General features: G+C 68.7%; 1 protein-coding gene across 1 annotated transcript; it reads right to left on the reverse strand.

Moving 5' to 3' along the window:
• Positions 1-126: 126 nt before the first annotated feature.
• LOC142825650 (uncharacterized) lies at positions 127-10,538 on the reverse strand. The gene is made up of 8 exons (XM_075917705.1): positions 10,211-10,538; positions 9,015-9,559; positions 8,824-8,901; positions 6,498-6,609; positions 6,278-6,423; positions 5,735-5,811; positions 2,664-2,758; positions 127-513 (listed from the first exon to the last, which is right to left on the reverse strand). The coding sequence occupies exons 1-8, from the start codon at positions 10,536-10,538 to the stop codon at positions 446-448; spliced, it is 1,449 nt and encodes a 482-aa protein (XP_075773820.1). The 3' UTR covers positions 127-445.
• Positions 10,539-15,258: the final 4,720 nt, after the last annotated feature.

The raw sequence follows: 15,258 nt of genomic DNA on the forward strand, positions 1-15,258 counted from the left end.
AAGTGCTTTGTTTCCCCAGACAGCAGGAGCCGCAGGCCCCCCCGCCCCCCCACGGGCCCGCCCCCCACATCAGTAGCATTGCATAGGGCAGCCGCAGTCAGCCCAGCCCCTCGGCCCTCAGAGGGTTCCAAGCAGGGGCCGGGGAGCGGCCTGCCCGCCGCTGGGGCTGCACTGGGGCACCACCGCTCCCCGGCCTGGGCTGAGACACCCTGAGCTGCACAGAAAAGGCCACTGGGGGGGGCATTTACCCACAATGCCCCAGTGCCCTGGGCAGGCCCCCCCCCGGTGAGGCTGGGAGCTGCAGGGCCCCAATGACTTCAGGGGGAAAACGGCCCCAAGGCCCAGCCCCCTGCCAGGGCACTGCCCGGCTCAGTCCCAGAGTCCAGCCCCACAAGGGCGCCGTGGGGCAGATCCGGGGCCGTCTTCAGCTGGCGGGATGGGGGGCTCATCCATCGTCCTCCGGCGCCGAGTCCCGGCCGCGTGGCGCCTCCGGCAGCTCCTCCCCCGCGCCGCCTGGGGGCGACAGACGTGGCAGTGGCCAGACCCCCGTTCCTCCGGCCCCCCCCGACCCGCCGGCGCCCCCCTCTCCAACCCGCCGGCGCCCCCGTTCCTCCGGCCCCCCCTCCGACCCACCGGCGCCCCCGTTCCTCCAGCCCCCCCCGACCCGCCGGCGCCCCCCGACCCGCCGGCGCCGCCCCCGTTCCTCCGGCCCCCCCCGACCCGCCGGCGCCCCCGTTCCTCCGACGCCCCCCCCCGACCCGCCGGCACCCGCCTTCCAACCCGCCGGCGCCCCCGTTCCTCCGGCCCCCCCCCGACCCACCGGCGCCCCGTTCCTCCGACGCCCCCCCCCCCAGACCCGCCGGCACCCGCCTTCCAACCCGCCGGCGCCCCCGTTCCTCCGGCGCCCGCCCGACCCGCCGGCGCCCCCCCCGACCCGCCGGCGCCCCCGTTCCTCCAGCGCCCCCCTCTCCGACCCGCCGGCGCCCCCGTTCCTCCGGCCCCCCCCCGACCCGCCGGCGCCCCCGTTCCTCCGGCGCCCCCCTCTCCGACCCGCCGGCGCCCCCGTTCCTCCGCCCCCCCCCGACCCGCCGGCGCCCCCGTTCCTCCGGCGCCCCCCCCTCCGACCCGCCGCCGCCCCCCTCTCCGACCCGCCGGCCCCCCCCGAGCCGCCGGCGCCCCCGTTCCTCCGGCCCCCCCCGACCCACCGGCGCCCCCGTTCCTCCGGCACCCCCCCTCCGACCCGCCGGCGCCCCCGTTCCTCCGGCCCCCCCCCGACCCGCCGGCGCCCCCGTTCCTCCGGCGCCCCCCTCTCCGACCCGCCGGCGCCCCAGTTCCTCCGGCGCCCCCCTCTCCGACCCGCCGGCGCCCCCGTTCCTCCGGCGCCCCCCTCTCCGACCCGCCGGCGCCCCCGTTCCTCCGCCCCCCCCCGACCCGCCGGCGCCCCCGTTCCTCCGGCGCCCCCCCTCCGACCCGCCGCCGCCCCCCTCTCCGACCCGCCGGCCCCCCCCGAGCCGCCGGCGCCCCCGTTCCTCCGGCCCCCCCCGACCCACCGGCGCCCCCGTTCCTCCGGCACCCCCCCTCCGACCCGCCGGCACCCCCGTTCCTCCGGCCCCCCCCGACCCGCCGGCGCCCCCGTTCCTCCGGCGCCCCCCCTCCGACCCGCCGGCGCCCCGTTCCTCCGGCCCCCCCCGACCCGCCGCCGCCCCTGTTCCTCCGGCGCCCCCCTCTCCGACCCGCCGCCGCCCCCGTTCCTCCGGCGCCCCCCTCTCTGACCCGCCGGCCCCACCCGAGCCGCCGGCGCCCCCGTTCCTCCGGCCCCCCCCGACCCTCCGCCGCCCCTGTTCCTCCGGCGCCCCCCTCTCCGACCCGCCGCCGCCCCCGTTCCTCCGGCGCCCCCCTCTCCGACCCGCCGGCCCCCCCCGAGCCGCCGGCGCCCCCGTTCCTCCGGCCCCCCCCGACCCACCGGCGCCCCCGTTCCTCCGGCACCCCCCGACCCGCCGGCGCCCCCCCCCGACCCGCCGGCACCCCCGTTCCTCCGGCCCCCCCCGACCCGCCGGCGCCCCCCCCCGACCCGCCGGCACCCCCGTTCCTCCGGCCCCCCCCGACCCGCCGGCGCCCCCCCCGACCCGCCGGCGCCCCGTTCCTCCGGCGCCCCCGTTCTCCGGCCCCCCCCGACCGCCGCCGCCCCCTGTTCCTCCGGCGCCCCCCTCTCCGACCCGCCGCCGCCCCGTTCCTCCGGCGCCCCCCCCTCCGACCCACCGGCGCCCCCGTTCCTCCGGCGCCCCCCCAACCCGCCGGCACCCCCTTTCCTCCGGCGCCCCCCCTCCAACCCGCCGGCACCCCGCCTTCCAACCCGCCGGCGCCCCCGTTCCTCCGGCGCCCCCTTTCCTCCTGCGCCCCCCAACCCGCCGGCACCCCCTTTCCTCCGGCGCCCCCCTTCCAACCCGCCGGCACCCCCCTTTCCTCCGGCGCCCCCCCAACCCGCCGGCGCCCCCTTTCCTCCGGCGCCCCCCCTCCAACCCGCCGGTGCCCCATTCCACCAGCACTCCCCCCGGCACCAGCACCCCCCTTTCCGCTACCCCCGCTGCCAACCCACAGCCCTGCTGTGTGAGGTGGGGTTCGGGGTGGTTTCAGGGCCCTGGCGGGGACCCTCCAGAACTCACCTCCCTCCCAGTCCTCTTCCTCATCCACAATTTCCTGCACCTCCTCGTCCTCGTCATCCACAATCACCACACAGTCGTCCCCGTTCTCCGTCCCGCTGCGGGCACCACCGGCGTGAGGGGCACGTGTGGGGCTCCCCCACTGCCCCCGGGCCCCCCATTTCCTCCCGGGGCTCCCCCCCACCCTCCGGCTCCCAGGGCTCCCCCACTCCGCCCCGGGGCCTCCCCATTTCCTCCCGGGGCTCCCCCCCACCCTCCGGCTCCCAGGGCTCCCCCACTCCGCCCCGGGGCCTCCCCAGGGTATGTCTACACTACAAAGTTAGTTCGAACTAACTTAGTTCGAATTAGTTAATTCGAACTAAGCTAGTTCGAACTAACGCGTCTAGAACTAAAAACTAGTTCGAATTAGCGTTTTGCTAGTTCGAACTAGCAAGTCCACATTGAGTGGACTCTGACAGGGCTTAAGGATGCCGGAAGCAGTGCCGGCAGGGCATAAAAGGAGGACTTAGAGCATGGAGATGCTGTCTCAGGCTAGCCGAGGGCTGCGCTTAAAGGGTCCCGACCCCCACCCCGGACACACAGTTCTAAGGGGTGCCCCGCTTGCAAAGAAGTCCTGGCTTGGAGTGCCCTGAGTGCCCACACTGGGCACATCACACCACTCGGCCATCAGCCCAGCTGCACTTGCCGCAGGCTGCCATCTGGGGAGAGGGAGTAATTGGGGGGCTGCAGGAGAGCTTCCACCCCCAGAAGCCCGCAGAGCCAGCCCAGTCCTCCCCATCGGGGGCTCATACCCCATTCCTCCCTCACCTCCTTCCACTTACCCTTCCTTAGCCCCCCTTCTTATTGATGTACAAAATAAAGATAACGTTTCTTCCAACATTGACTCTGTCTTTACCATATACACCGGGAAAAAAAACTGGGGGAGACTGGGAAAAGGAGGTGGGAGAGGGGAAGAGAAAGGCTGGGAGAGGGGAGGGCAACTAACATGATCAGGGGTTGGGAACAGGTCCCAGATGAAGAGAGGCTACAGAGACTGGGACTGTTCAGCTTAGAAAAGAGGAGACGGAGGGGGGACAGGATAGAGGTCTCTAAAAGCAGGGGTTGGGTGGAGAGGGTGCATTCAGAAAAGTTCTTCCTGAGTTCCCATAAAGAAGGACTAGAGGACACCAAAGGAAAGGAATGGGTAGCAGGCTTCAAAGTAGTAAGAGAAAGTTGTTGTTGTTGACAAAGCAAATAGTTAACCTGTGGAACTCCTTGCTGCAGGAGGCTGTGAAGGCTACAACTAGAACAGAGTTTAAAGGGAAGTGAGATCAAGTGATGGAGGTTGGGTCCATGGAGTCCTATTAGCCAGAGGGTAGGAGTGGTGTCCCTGCCCAAAGTTTGTGGAAGGCTGGAGAGGGATGGCACGAGACAAATGGCTTGGTCACTGTCTTCGGTCCATCCCCTCCAGGGTCCCTAGGGTTGGCCTCTGTCGGCAGACAGGCTACTGGGCTAGATGGACCTTTGGTCTGACCCAGTACAGCCATTGTAAGCTCAGGGCTCAGTGTCGGGGGTCTCAGTGGACCCCCTTGATTTTCATGCACACCTGGTCCTGGGTGGCCAGGCTGGCAGCTCTCCTGCCCTAGATGGCCACTTTCCTGTGCCTAGTGCGGAGATCGTGGACGAGGTCCACGATGTCCGCACTAGCCCAGGAAGGTGCCCGCCTCTTGCGGTCCAGGGCAAGCTCCCGGGAGCCGCCAGCCTGGTCCCGGCAAGAGGGGGTGGGCTGGGGGGCATCGGGTGGGTGGCTCTGTGCCGTGCCAGGTGCAGGGTCTGCTAGCTGGGTGCTGGCAGGCTTGCACCTGGGCACGGGCACCGTAGCCAGCCCGTGCCCCTTTAAGGGGTCCGGGGCCGGGAGGGGGGCATAGAGTTTCCCTGGTGTTGGCCAGAGTGGCCACCAGGGAAACCTGGGGAGGGCTAGCCTCCCACTAGTTCGAACTAAAGGGCTACACAGCCCTTAGTTCGAACTAGCTAGTTCGAACTAGGCGTTAGTCCTCGTAAAATGAGGTTTTCCTAGTTCGAACTAAGCGCTCCGTTAGTTCGATTCAAATTCGAACTAGCGGAGCGCTAGTGTAGCACCTATTAAAGTTAGTTCGAACTAACGTCCGTTAGTTCGAACTAACTTTGTAGTGTAGACATACCCCCATTTCCTCCCGGGGCTCCCCCCCACCCTCCGGCTTCCAGGGCTCCCCCACTCCGCCCCGGGCCTCCCCATTTCCTCCCGGGGCTTCCCCCCACCCTCCGGCTCCCAGGGCTCCCCACTCCGCCCCGGGGCCTCCCCATTTCCTCCCGGGGCTTCCCCCCACCCTCCGGCTTCCAGGGCTCCCCCACTCTCCCCTGGGGCCTCCCCATTTCCTCCCGGGGCTCCCCCCCACCCTCCGGCTTCCAGGGCTCCCCCACTCCCCCCTGGGGCCTCCCCATTTCCTCCCGGGGCTCCCCCCCACCCTCCGGCTTCCAGGGCTCCCCCACTCCCCCCCGGGGCCTCCCCATTTCCTCCCGGGGCTTCCCCCCACCCTCCGGCTTCCAGGGCTCCCCCACTCCCCCCCGGGGCCTCCCATTTCCTCCGGGGCTTCCCCCCACCCTCCGGCTTCCAGGGCTCCCCCACTCCCCCCCGGGGCCTCCCCATTTCCTCCCAGGGCTCCCCCCCACCCTCCGGCTTCAGGGCTCCCCCACTCCCCCTGGGGCCTCCCATTTCCTCCCGGGGCTTCCCCCCACCCTCCGGCTTCCAGGGCTCCCCCACTCCCCCCTGGGGCCTCCCCATTTCCTCCCAGGGCTCCCCCCACCCTCCGGCTTCCAGGGCTCCCCCACTGCCCCCCAAGCCCCCCCCATTTCCTCCCGGGGCTCCCCCAGACGCCCCCACTGCCCTGAGGCACCCCCATTTCCTCCCGGGGCTCCCCCACTACCCCGGGGCTCCCCCACCACCCCGAGGCCCCCCACTGCTCCCGGCACCAGCCGCCTTTGGGCTCCGAGCCCTGCGGCTCTCCACCGTGCTGCACCGCACACGCTTGAGCCACGTTCCCTCGCGCCGTCCTCACCTGTCCTCCCCGGCGCCCCCGTTCTCGCCCATCCGGTAGTACTGCAGCGGGTTCGGCCACAGGTCCTCCTTGATTATCTGGGGATGCAGCAGAGTTGGGGAGACGCCCGAGGGCAGAGAGAGGCGCCATCGAGGGTCAGGGCGGGGGCAGCACGCCAGGGGCAGAAAAAGGGGGCCCAGGCAGGGGTGGGACAGAGAGGGGCCCACGGGGGGTCAGGGCAAGGGGGGGTGGGGCTGAGTCCCGGTGCAGTGGGGGGCCCCGCCCTGCGCCCACCCGCAGCCAGTGGGGAATCTCCGCCGGGTCGACCCAGGGCAGGCAGCCTCATTCCTGGGGGGCAGGGCTCCCGGGCCCCTCCCCCCCCCTTCCTCCTAGCCCCGCCCCGACTGACCCCTCCCCCCGCCTGCCCTTTGACCCTGGCCAGGGGTTGGGATCGCGGTCCGGCCCAACACACCTGGGCTGAGTCCCACTCAGCCTGCCCCCCGCACAGAGTGCTGTGGGGGGAAACTGAGGCACACACAGGCACTACAGCGGGGAGGGGCTCACCTCGGCGATGCGGTCCCCGGCCGGGAAGCTGTGGTCCCCAAACCAGGCGAAGAAGCTGCGGGCGGTCTCGGGGCTCTTGGTGCCGTGGGCCCGGGGGTCCTGGCCCCGCCACCAGCGGATGGGGGTGGAGTGGGACACCAGCCTGCCTGGGGGCAGAGGCGGGGTGAGGGTGCGGCCGCGGGCAGCTCCCCGGCACCCCCCACGCAGGCCTGTCCCGTACCGGAGGAGGCCGCCTGGAACTCCTTGGCGATCACCTCGTTCTGGAAGTAGGGGTTCCCGCAGAAGTAGAACTTGATCTTGCAGCCTGGCTTGGCGTGAGGAAGGTCCTCCACCTGGGGGAGAAGGGACCGGGAGTCCGGGACAGGCCCCCCCGCCCAGAGCCGGGGATGGACCCAGGGGTCCGGCCCTGCCCCGATCTACCCCCCCCCCCCCCCGTCCAGAGCCGGGGATGGACCCAGGCGTCCGGCCCTGCCCCGATCTACCCCCCCCCCGTCCAGAGCCGGGGATGGGCCCAGGCGTCCAGCCCTGCCCCGATCTACCCCCCCCGTCCAGAGCCGGGGATGGACCCAGGGGTCCGGCCCTGCCCCGATCTACCCCCCCCCCCCGTCCAGAGCCAGGGATGGACCCAGGCATCCGGCCCTGCCCCGATCTACCCCCCCCGTCCAGAGCCGGGGATGGACCCAGGCGTCCGGCCCTGCCCCGATCTACCCCCCCCGTCCAGAGCCGGGATGGGCCCAGGCGTCCGGCCCTGCCCCGATCTACCCCCCCCCCGTCCAGAGCCGGGGATGGACCCAGGCGTCCGGCCCTGCCCGATCTACCCCCCCAGTGGGGGATGGACCCAGGCGTCCGGCCCTGCCCCGAACTACCCCCCCCCCCAGTGGGGGATGGACCCAGGCGTCCGGCCCTGCCCCGATCTACCCCGCCCCCCTGAGTGGGGGATGGACCCAGGCGTCCGGCCCTGCCCCGATCTACCCCCCCCCCCAGTGGGGGATGGACCCAGGTGTCCGGCCCTGCCCCGATCTACCCCCCCCGTCCAGAGCCGGAGATGGACCCAGGCGTCCGGCCCTGCCCCGATCTACCCCCCCCGTCCAGAGCCGGGGATGGACCCAGGCGTCCGGCCCTGCCCCGATCTACCCCCCCCCCCCCCCCGTCCAGAGCCGGGGATGGACCCAGGCGTCCGGCCCTGCCCCGATCTACCCCCCCCTGCCCAGAGCCGGGGATGGACCCAGGCGTCCGGCCCTGCCCCGATCTACCCCCCCCGTCCAGAGCCGGGGATGGACCCAGGCGTCCGGCCCTGCCCCGATCTACCCCCCCCGTCCAGAGCCGGGGATGGACCCAGGCGTCCGGCCCCTGCCCCGATCTACCCCCCCCGTCCAGAGCCGGGGATGGGCCCAGGCGTCCGGCCCTGCCCCGATCTACCCCCCCCGTCCAGAGCCGGGGATGGGCCCAGGCGTCCGGCCCTGCCCCGATCTACCCCCCCCGTCCAGAGCCGGGGATGGACCCAGGCGTCCGGCCCTGCCCCGATCTACCCCCCCCGTCCAGAGCCGGGATGGACCCAGGCGTCCGGCCCTGCCCCAATCTACCCCCCCCATCCAGAGCCGGGGATGGACCCAGGCGTCCGGCCCTGCCCCGATCTACCCCCCCCATCCAGAGCCGGGGATGGACCCAGGGGTCCGGCCCTGCCCCGATCTACCCGCCCCCGTCCAGAGCCGGGGATGGACCCAGGGGTCCGGCCCTGCCCCGATCTACCCGCCCCCGTCCAGAGCCGGGATGGACCCAGGCGTCCGGCCCTGCCCCGATCTACCCCCCCCCCCCGTCCAGAGCCGGGGATGGGCCCAGGCGTCCGGCCCTGCCCCGATCTACCCCCCCCCCCCGTCCAGAGCCGGGGATGGACCCAGGCGTCCGGCCCTGCCCCGATCTACCCCCCCCCGTCCAGAGCCGGGATGGACCCAGGCGTCCGGCCCTGCCCCGATCTACCCCCCCCCCGTCCAGAGCCGGGATGGACCCAGGTGTCCGGCCCTGCCCCGATCTACCCCCCCCGTCCAGAGCCGGGGATGGACCCAGGCGTCCGGCCCTGCCCCGATCTACCCCCCCCCGTCCAGAGCCGGGGATGGACCCAGGCGTCCGGCCCTGCCCCGATCTACCCCCCCCCGTCCAGAGCCGGGGATGGGCCCAGGCGTCCGGCCCTGCCCCGATCTACCCCCCCCCAGTGGGGGATGGACCCTGGCGTCCAGACCTACCCCGAGCTAACCCCTCCTCCCAGTGGGGATGGACCCAGGCGTCCAGACCTACCCCGAGCTAACCCCTCCCCCCAGTGGGGGATGGACCCAGGCGTCCAGACCTACCCCGAGCTAACCCCTCCTCCCAGTGGGGATGGACCCAGGCGTCCAGACCTACCCCGAGCTAACCCCTCCTCCCAGTGGGGATGGACCCAGGCGTCCAGACCTACCCCAATCTACCCCCCCCGCCCAGTGGGGGACGGACCCAGGCACCTGCCCAGCCCCTCATCTAACACCCCATGAACCATGCGCCCGGCCCGCCCGCACCTGCAGGCTGGTCATGTAGCTCAGGGTGTCCTCGTCCCGGTCGCTGATCATGGCCGACAGCTGGGGATGGTTGAGAAACTGGCCAGCCCGAGTCAAGGAAAACACAGCGAGAGCTCGGATGCCTGGACACCCCCCTGAGAGGAGCCCCCCCCCTCCCGCCCATGGGGGCAGCCCCCCGCCTGCCAGGGTACGGCGCTGACCCAGAACCCGGGGATGTTCTGGATGATGGCGTTGCGGCGCTCGAGGTGGGGCCGGCGCACTTGGCTGAACTTGGCCTTGAGGCAGCGGAAGGCGCGGCCGGCCTGCTCGTTCACCGCCTCCAGCTCCAGCTGCACCGCCTCCAGCGCCTCCAGGTACTGCTCCGTCCTGGGGGCCAGCCGGGACCCCTCTTCCTCCTCCTCCTCCTCTTCCCCCACCGAGATGATGGAGCACTCCTCCTCCGCCCGCCTCTTCCTCCGACCCTCGGCAGCTTCCAGGCTGCCCTGCTCTTCAGCCACCAGATCAAGCCTCCCCGTCTTTGCAGCGGCAGTTTTCAGGACCCCCGTCTCCTCAGCGAGGGCGGTGTCTAGCCTCCCCGTCTTTGCAGTGGTGGTTTCCAGGACCCCCGTCTCCTCAGCGAGGGCGGTGTCTAGCCTCCCCGTCTTTGCAGTGGCGGTTTCCAGGACCCCCGTCTCCTCAGCGAGGGCGTGTCTAGCCTCCCCGTCTTTGCAGCGGCAGTTTTCAGGACCCCCGTCTCCTCAGCGAGGGCGGTGTCTAGCTTCCCCGTCTTTGCGGAGGCGGTTTCCAGGACCCCCTTCTCCTCAGCGAGGGCAGTGTCTAGCCTCCCCGTCTTTGCAGTGGTGGTTTCCAGGACCCCCTTCTCCTCAGCGAGGGCGGTGTCTAGCCTCCCCGTCTTTGCGGAGGCAGTTTCCAGGACCCCCGTCTCCTCAGCGAGGGCGGTGTCTAGCCTCCCCGTCTTTGCAGTGGTGGTTTCCAGGGTCCCCTTCTCCTCAGCGAGGGCGGTGTCTAGCCTCCCTGTCTTTGCAGTGGCGGTTTCCAGGACCCCCTTCTCCTCAGCGAGGGCGGTGTCTAGCCTCCCCGTCTTTGCGGAGGCGGTTTCCAGGACCCCCTTCTCCTCAGCAAGGGCGGTGTCTAGCCTCCCCGTCTTTGCAGTGGCGGTTTCCAGGACCCCCGTCTCCTGAGCGAGGGCGGTGTCTAGCCTCCCCGTCTTTGCAGTGGCGGTTTCCAGGGTCCCCTTCTCCTCAGCGAGGGCGGTGTCTAGCCTCCCCGTCTTTGCAGTGGCGGTTTCAAGGGTCCCCTTCTCCTCAGCAAGGGCGGTGTCTAGCCTCCCCGTCTTTGCAGTGGCGGTTTCCAGGACCCCATCTCCTCAGCGAGGGCGGTGTCTAGCCTCCCCGTCTTTGCAGTGGCGGTTTCCAGGGTCCCCTTCTCCTCAGCTGCAGGAGTTTCGAGGCTTCCTCGCTCAGGGGCAGCTCTGGTGGCCCCCTGGGGGCTCCTCTGGCCTTCAGGGATCGCCCGGCCCCCAGCGTGGGTGGTCGTTTCCAGGCCCCCTCGGCCGTGGGCGCCACCTGCCGCGCGGCGGTTTCCAGGCCTCCCCAGGTCGTCAGCTGGGTCAGCGCCTGGGCGGCCTCGGTCTCCTTCAGCAGCGGGCCCGGGCGGCGGCGCTTGGCGGCCGGGGAGAGTGGTGGGGTCCGGGGGTCCCCCCCGTCCCCGCTCATGGTTCCGTCCGCTCAGGCCCACCCCTCTCGTTTTCAAACTGCCGCGGCGCGAGGGGAGCAACTGCCACCGCCAACTGCCAAACTCGAGCGCCTCGCGCGTCTCTCCCTCCCCCTCCGCTCTCGCGCCCCTTCCAGCGCTGATTGGCCAACGGCAGTGCGCCCCGCCAACGGCAGGGGGAGGGCCAAAGCCCTACGCTCCACGTGGGCATCGAACTGACGGGCGATTGGCTAGCGGGGCCAGTAGTCCTCCGTGCTTCCGCCTCTGTCCCGCCCCCCACGTGGGGGAGCCGGACGCTGATAGGACGGCCTCTTGCTCAGCGACGGCCAATGGGCTGGAGGCGGAACCAGGCTCGGTTGATTCGCTCGCGTCGGGGAAGGAGGGAGGGGGCGCCTCAAAGGGAGACTGCGCGGAACGCATGCGCGCTGGCAGGATATTCCCCGGTACATGCGCAGTAAGGCCGCACGCGACGCATGCGCCCTGGGCACTGCAGGGTACGCGCAAGCGCGCACCCGCCCACGAGCGGAACAAATGCACGTGGCGCGCGATTGCGCGTTGTACGGAGCTTCGGAGCAACGGTGCCTTGCACACGAGAGTGCGTTGCAAGCAATGGTTCGTTGTGTAATGGTGCATTGCACAAGCCCGTGCCCAGCAAACAAGAGTCTCATAAATAATGGTGCATTGCACGAGTGTGCTGCAAGCACTGGTGTGTCTCATATAATGGTGCATTGCACAAGTGTGCTCCAAGCACTGGTGTGTCTCATATAATGGTGCATTGCACAAGTGTGCTCCAAGCACTGGTGTGTCTCATATAATGGTGCATTGCTCGAGTGTGCTGCAAGCACTGGTGTGTCTCATATAATGGTGCATTGCACAGCCTCTGCCCAGCAAACCAGAGCCTCACAAATTCGGGGGAGCCGAGTTCTCTGTAACTGGAAAGCCCTGGAGGACAAGGGACAGTGCGGCGGCACCTTGGCTACATCTGGACTGGCAGAATTTCCGCAAATGCTTTTAATGGAAAAGTTTTCCGTTAAAAGCATTTGCGGAATGGAGCGTCTAGATTGGCAGGACGTTTTAGCGCAAAATCACTTTTTGTGGAAAAGCGTCCGGGCCAACCTAGACGCGCTTTTCCGCAAAAAAGCCCCGGTCGCCATTTTCGCCATCGGGGCTTTTTTGCGCAAAACAAATCTGAGCTGTCTACACTGGCCCCTTTGCGCACGAGGGCTTTTGCCTGAACGGGAGCAGCATCGCATTTCCGCAAGAAGCACTGATTTCAGACAGTAGGAAGTCAGCGTCTTGCGGAAATTCAAGCGGCCGGTGTAGACAGCTGGCACGTTTTTCCAAAAAAGCAGCTGATTGTGCGGAAAAACTTGCCAGTCTAGACACAGCCCTTGAGACTAACGAAAAGTGCAAGGGCCCTGGTGCGGTGGCTGATGCTGTTGGGCCCGTGACGGAGTGGCTGGTGGGCAGGCCGGGGCAGGTGCCTGGGTGAGCGTGCTGGAGGTGGCTGCGTGGATGCTGGACACAGGAGTGGTCCGAGGCTGGCTGCGGCTGCTGCAGCTGACGCCCCAGAGGGAAAGTGCGATCGGCGCCCCCGCCTGCATGGCCGTCAATGGCCGTGACGTCGTCATGGGGCGCCGGGCCGGCGGCGCCGTAGGCACCTGCCTAGTTTGCCTCGCCCCTGGCTGGACAGAATGTGTTCGAGGTGGGGGTGTCTGGTGAGGACTGGCCTGTGCCCCAGGCCTGAGAGCGACGTCAGGGGCCCATCACCTGCACGAAGTGCTGCGCTCTATGCCCGGCTCTGCGGGAAAGGGCGGACGGGTACAAGTCCGATCTCCGAAAGGGCGCGGGGTCACGCCTCTCCAGGTCGCCGCATCGTCAGGCCAATTCCACAAGCCCAATACACAGGGACGGGCTGGACCGCTGCGTCCTTTCCAGGGTTGGGACCCGTCACCCAGGTGTGAATAGACATCACCTGCCTAGCACACGACCTTCCACGTCCTCGTGACTTACAAACACGTGCACCTCCTCTGAGCTTCTTGTAACACTCACACTCACCACTTTTCCCTTCCTTCCCCCCTCCCATCGCCCCTTTAGTTTTGGATCTGGACTTTTAATACTTCATTCATCTGAAGAGGTGGGTTGTATCCTGTGACGTGGGGCGGACTGCGCTGGCTCCTACAGGCCCTGTGTTCACTCCGCTGTGTATTCACTCAGGTGCCTTTGTGGTGCTCTGCGTGATTCTACTGCCCTGGGCTGTCCCTGGAGTGACTCTGTGTGCATGCCTCAGTTTCCCCGGGCACTGCAGCCTCTCTGCATAAGGAGCAGGCGGCCAGGTGCGAGTCGCTGGGGAAGTATGTTCAGTCTCTCACATTGTGAGCTGGGAGCGATGGAGCCCCACAACGGATGGTGCCCCCTGAACACTGGTGCCTTGCACGAGAGTGCGCTGCAAACAATGGTGCATGGCGCACGGCAGAGCAAAGACGAGCAATACTGCTCACAGCCGTGTGCACTGGGTAACAAAAGGCACAACCCTCCATTGGAGAGCAGAGAAAATTGGGGTCGGGGGGGGGGCCTGCATGGGAGCTGCTGCATCTCTGAGTCCCCACTGAGTGGCGCTGCGCCCCCAAATCTGAGGGGAGCCATTTACAAAGGGTAGTGGGGGGGCAGCCAGGGACAGGACTAACTCCCCTAGCACGGCTGTTTCCTCCCCGACCCCGGCCCCTTTGCCGTCTCCACATTTCACTCAGGCTGCTGTCAGAAGCAAGCGACCGCTTCACTCAGCCCCCAGCTGCCCCGCCCCCGAGGTAGCTTCCATTTGGCGCTGGGCAAGCCCTCCCTGCGCGGCGTTCTGTGCAGCCGTGGCCCTGCTGCCCCGCCCCAGAGGTGGCCGCATCTCGCTGCTAGGCACGGGCTCCTCGTACGGCTGCTCCACCCCAGACGTGGCCGCATGGCTCCCCCCCCGCCCCAGATCTTACCCTGCCGGCTGTTTTCGAAGAAAGGGAAATGTGTGACCTTTGAATCGAAATTTCGGGGGCAGGGTTGGCCCCAGAGACAGGAAACCAGCGCACAGATGGATGTTTCGGTTCAGACGCCGGGAAGCCAGCGCCGCGCCCCTGGCTGCGTCCGTGCTGTGCTCGCATCACCCAGCTCCACAATGGCCAAGGATCGGCCATTGAACCCAGGCGTCCCGGCCCCCTGCTCTTACCGCTACACCCCACTCTCCCCCCAGAGCCGGGAGCCAGCCCAGGCGTCCTGGCCCCCCTGCTCTTACCGCTACACCCCACTCTCCCCCCAGAGCCGGGAGCCAGCCCAGGCGTCCTGGCCCCCCTGCTCTTACCGCTACACCCCACTCTCCCCCCAGGGTGGGTTCTGTGCGTCCCTGGCTCCAAGAAAACACCTCTGGGTGGCTTTGTTTCATTCCGGTGGTTTTTATATAAAAAAGAAAAGAAACACGGACGGTCCTTGCCCCCAAAAAAGGGGGGGAAGGGCTGGACAAGAACCAAAGATCCAAGCAAACCCCCACGTTGGCCCCCGCATCCCCTGCCCCCCCAAAGCCCCCCCTCCCTGACAGTGCGGTCCGCCGCTGGGGGTCTGTGTGGGGCCATCCCGGCCCCTCCCCTGCCCCACATTAGCGGGGCATTTTAGTTCTGTACAAAAACATTGATTTTCTTCCTGTGTCTTTTTCTTCAATGTGTTTCCCTTGTCAAAAAAATCCCCCACCCCCAAAAAACCCCGAACAAAAGCAGCACGTGAAATGTTCTGAGCCCGGCGGCTCCGCTGGGGCTCGGCTCATGGCTGGAAACGGAGGGCGAAGGTCCCCCCTTTCCCCTGCCCGTTTCGGCAGGCCTGGCTCAGGCCCCTGCTCTAACCGCTAGCCCCACACCCCTGCAGGGTTGGGGCTGGAACCCAGATGTCCCCAGCCCCAGGCGCCGGATCCTGATCTCACTGTGTGGGCGTCAGTCCGGAGTCACTCCCCCCAGCCAGCAGGGCGGGTCCCGCCGGGAGCCTGGCCCCGTCACCCCCCACGTACGCCCCAGTGGGGATGCGCACAGCTCTGGGGTGCAGCAAAGGGGCTGGCGAGCCAATGCACCGCATGGGTCCTCCTGCTACTCCCACGGGCGGCGGCGCTCCTGCCTGGTGCTCTAGCACTCCGCCTGTTACCCCAGCACTGCTGCCTGTTACCGCAGGTGGTACCCCAGCGTCGGTGCCTGGTGCTCTAGCGCTCCGCCTGTCGCTCCGCCTGTTACCCCAGCACTGCTGCCTGTTACCGCAGGTGGTACCCCAGCGTCAGTGCCTGGTGCTCTAGCACTCCGCCTGTCACTCCGCCTGTTACCCCAGCACTGCTGCCTGTTACCGCAGGTGCTACCCTAGCCTCAGTGCCTGGTGCTCTAGCACTCCGCCTGTCGCTCCGCCTGTTACCCCAGCACTGCTGCCTGTTACCGCAGGTGGTACCCCAGCGTCGGTGCCTGGTGCTCTAGCGCTCCGTCTGTCGCTCCGCCTGTTACCCCAGCACTGCTGCCTGTTACCGCAGGTGCTACCCTAGCCTCAGTGCCTGGTGCTCTAGCACTCCGCCTGTCGCTCCGCCTGTTACCCCAGCACTGCTGCCTGTTACCGCAGGTGGTACCCCAGCGTCAGTGCCTGGTGCTCTAGCACTCTGCCTGTCGCTCCGCCTGCTACCCCAGCACTGCTGCCTGTTACCGCAGGTGGTACCCCAGTGTC

Source organism: Pelodiscus sinensis, unplaced genomic scaffold (genome assembly GCF_049634645.1).
Source record: "Pelodiscus sinensis isolate JC-2024 unplaced genomic scaffold, ASM4963464v1 ctg221, whole genome shotgun sequence".
Classification (NCBI taxonomy): Eukaryota; Metazoa; Chordata; order Testudines; family Trionychidae; genus Pelodiscus; species Pelodiscus sinensis.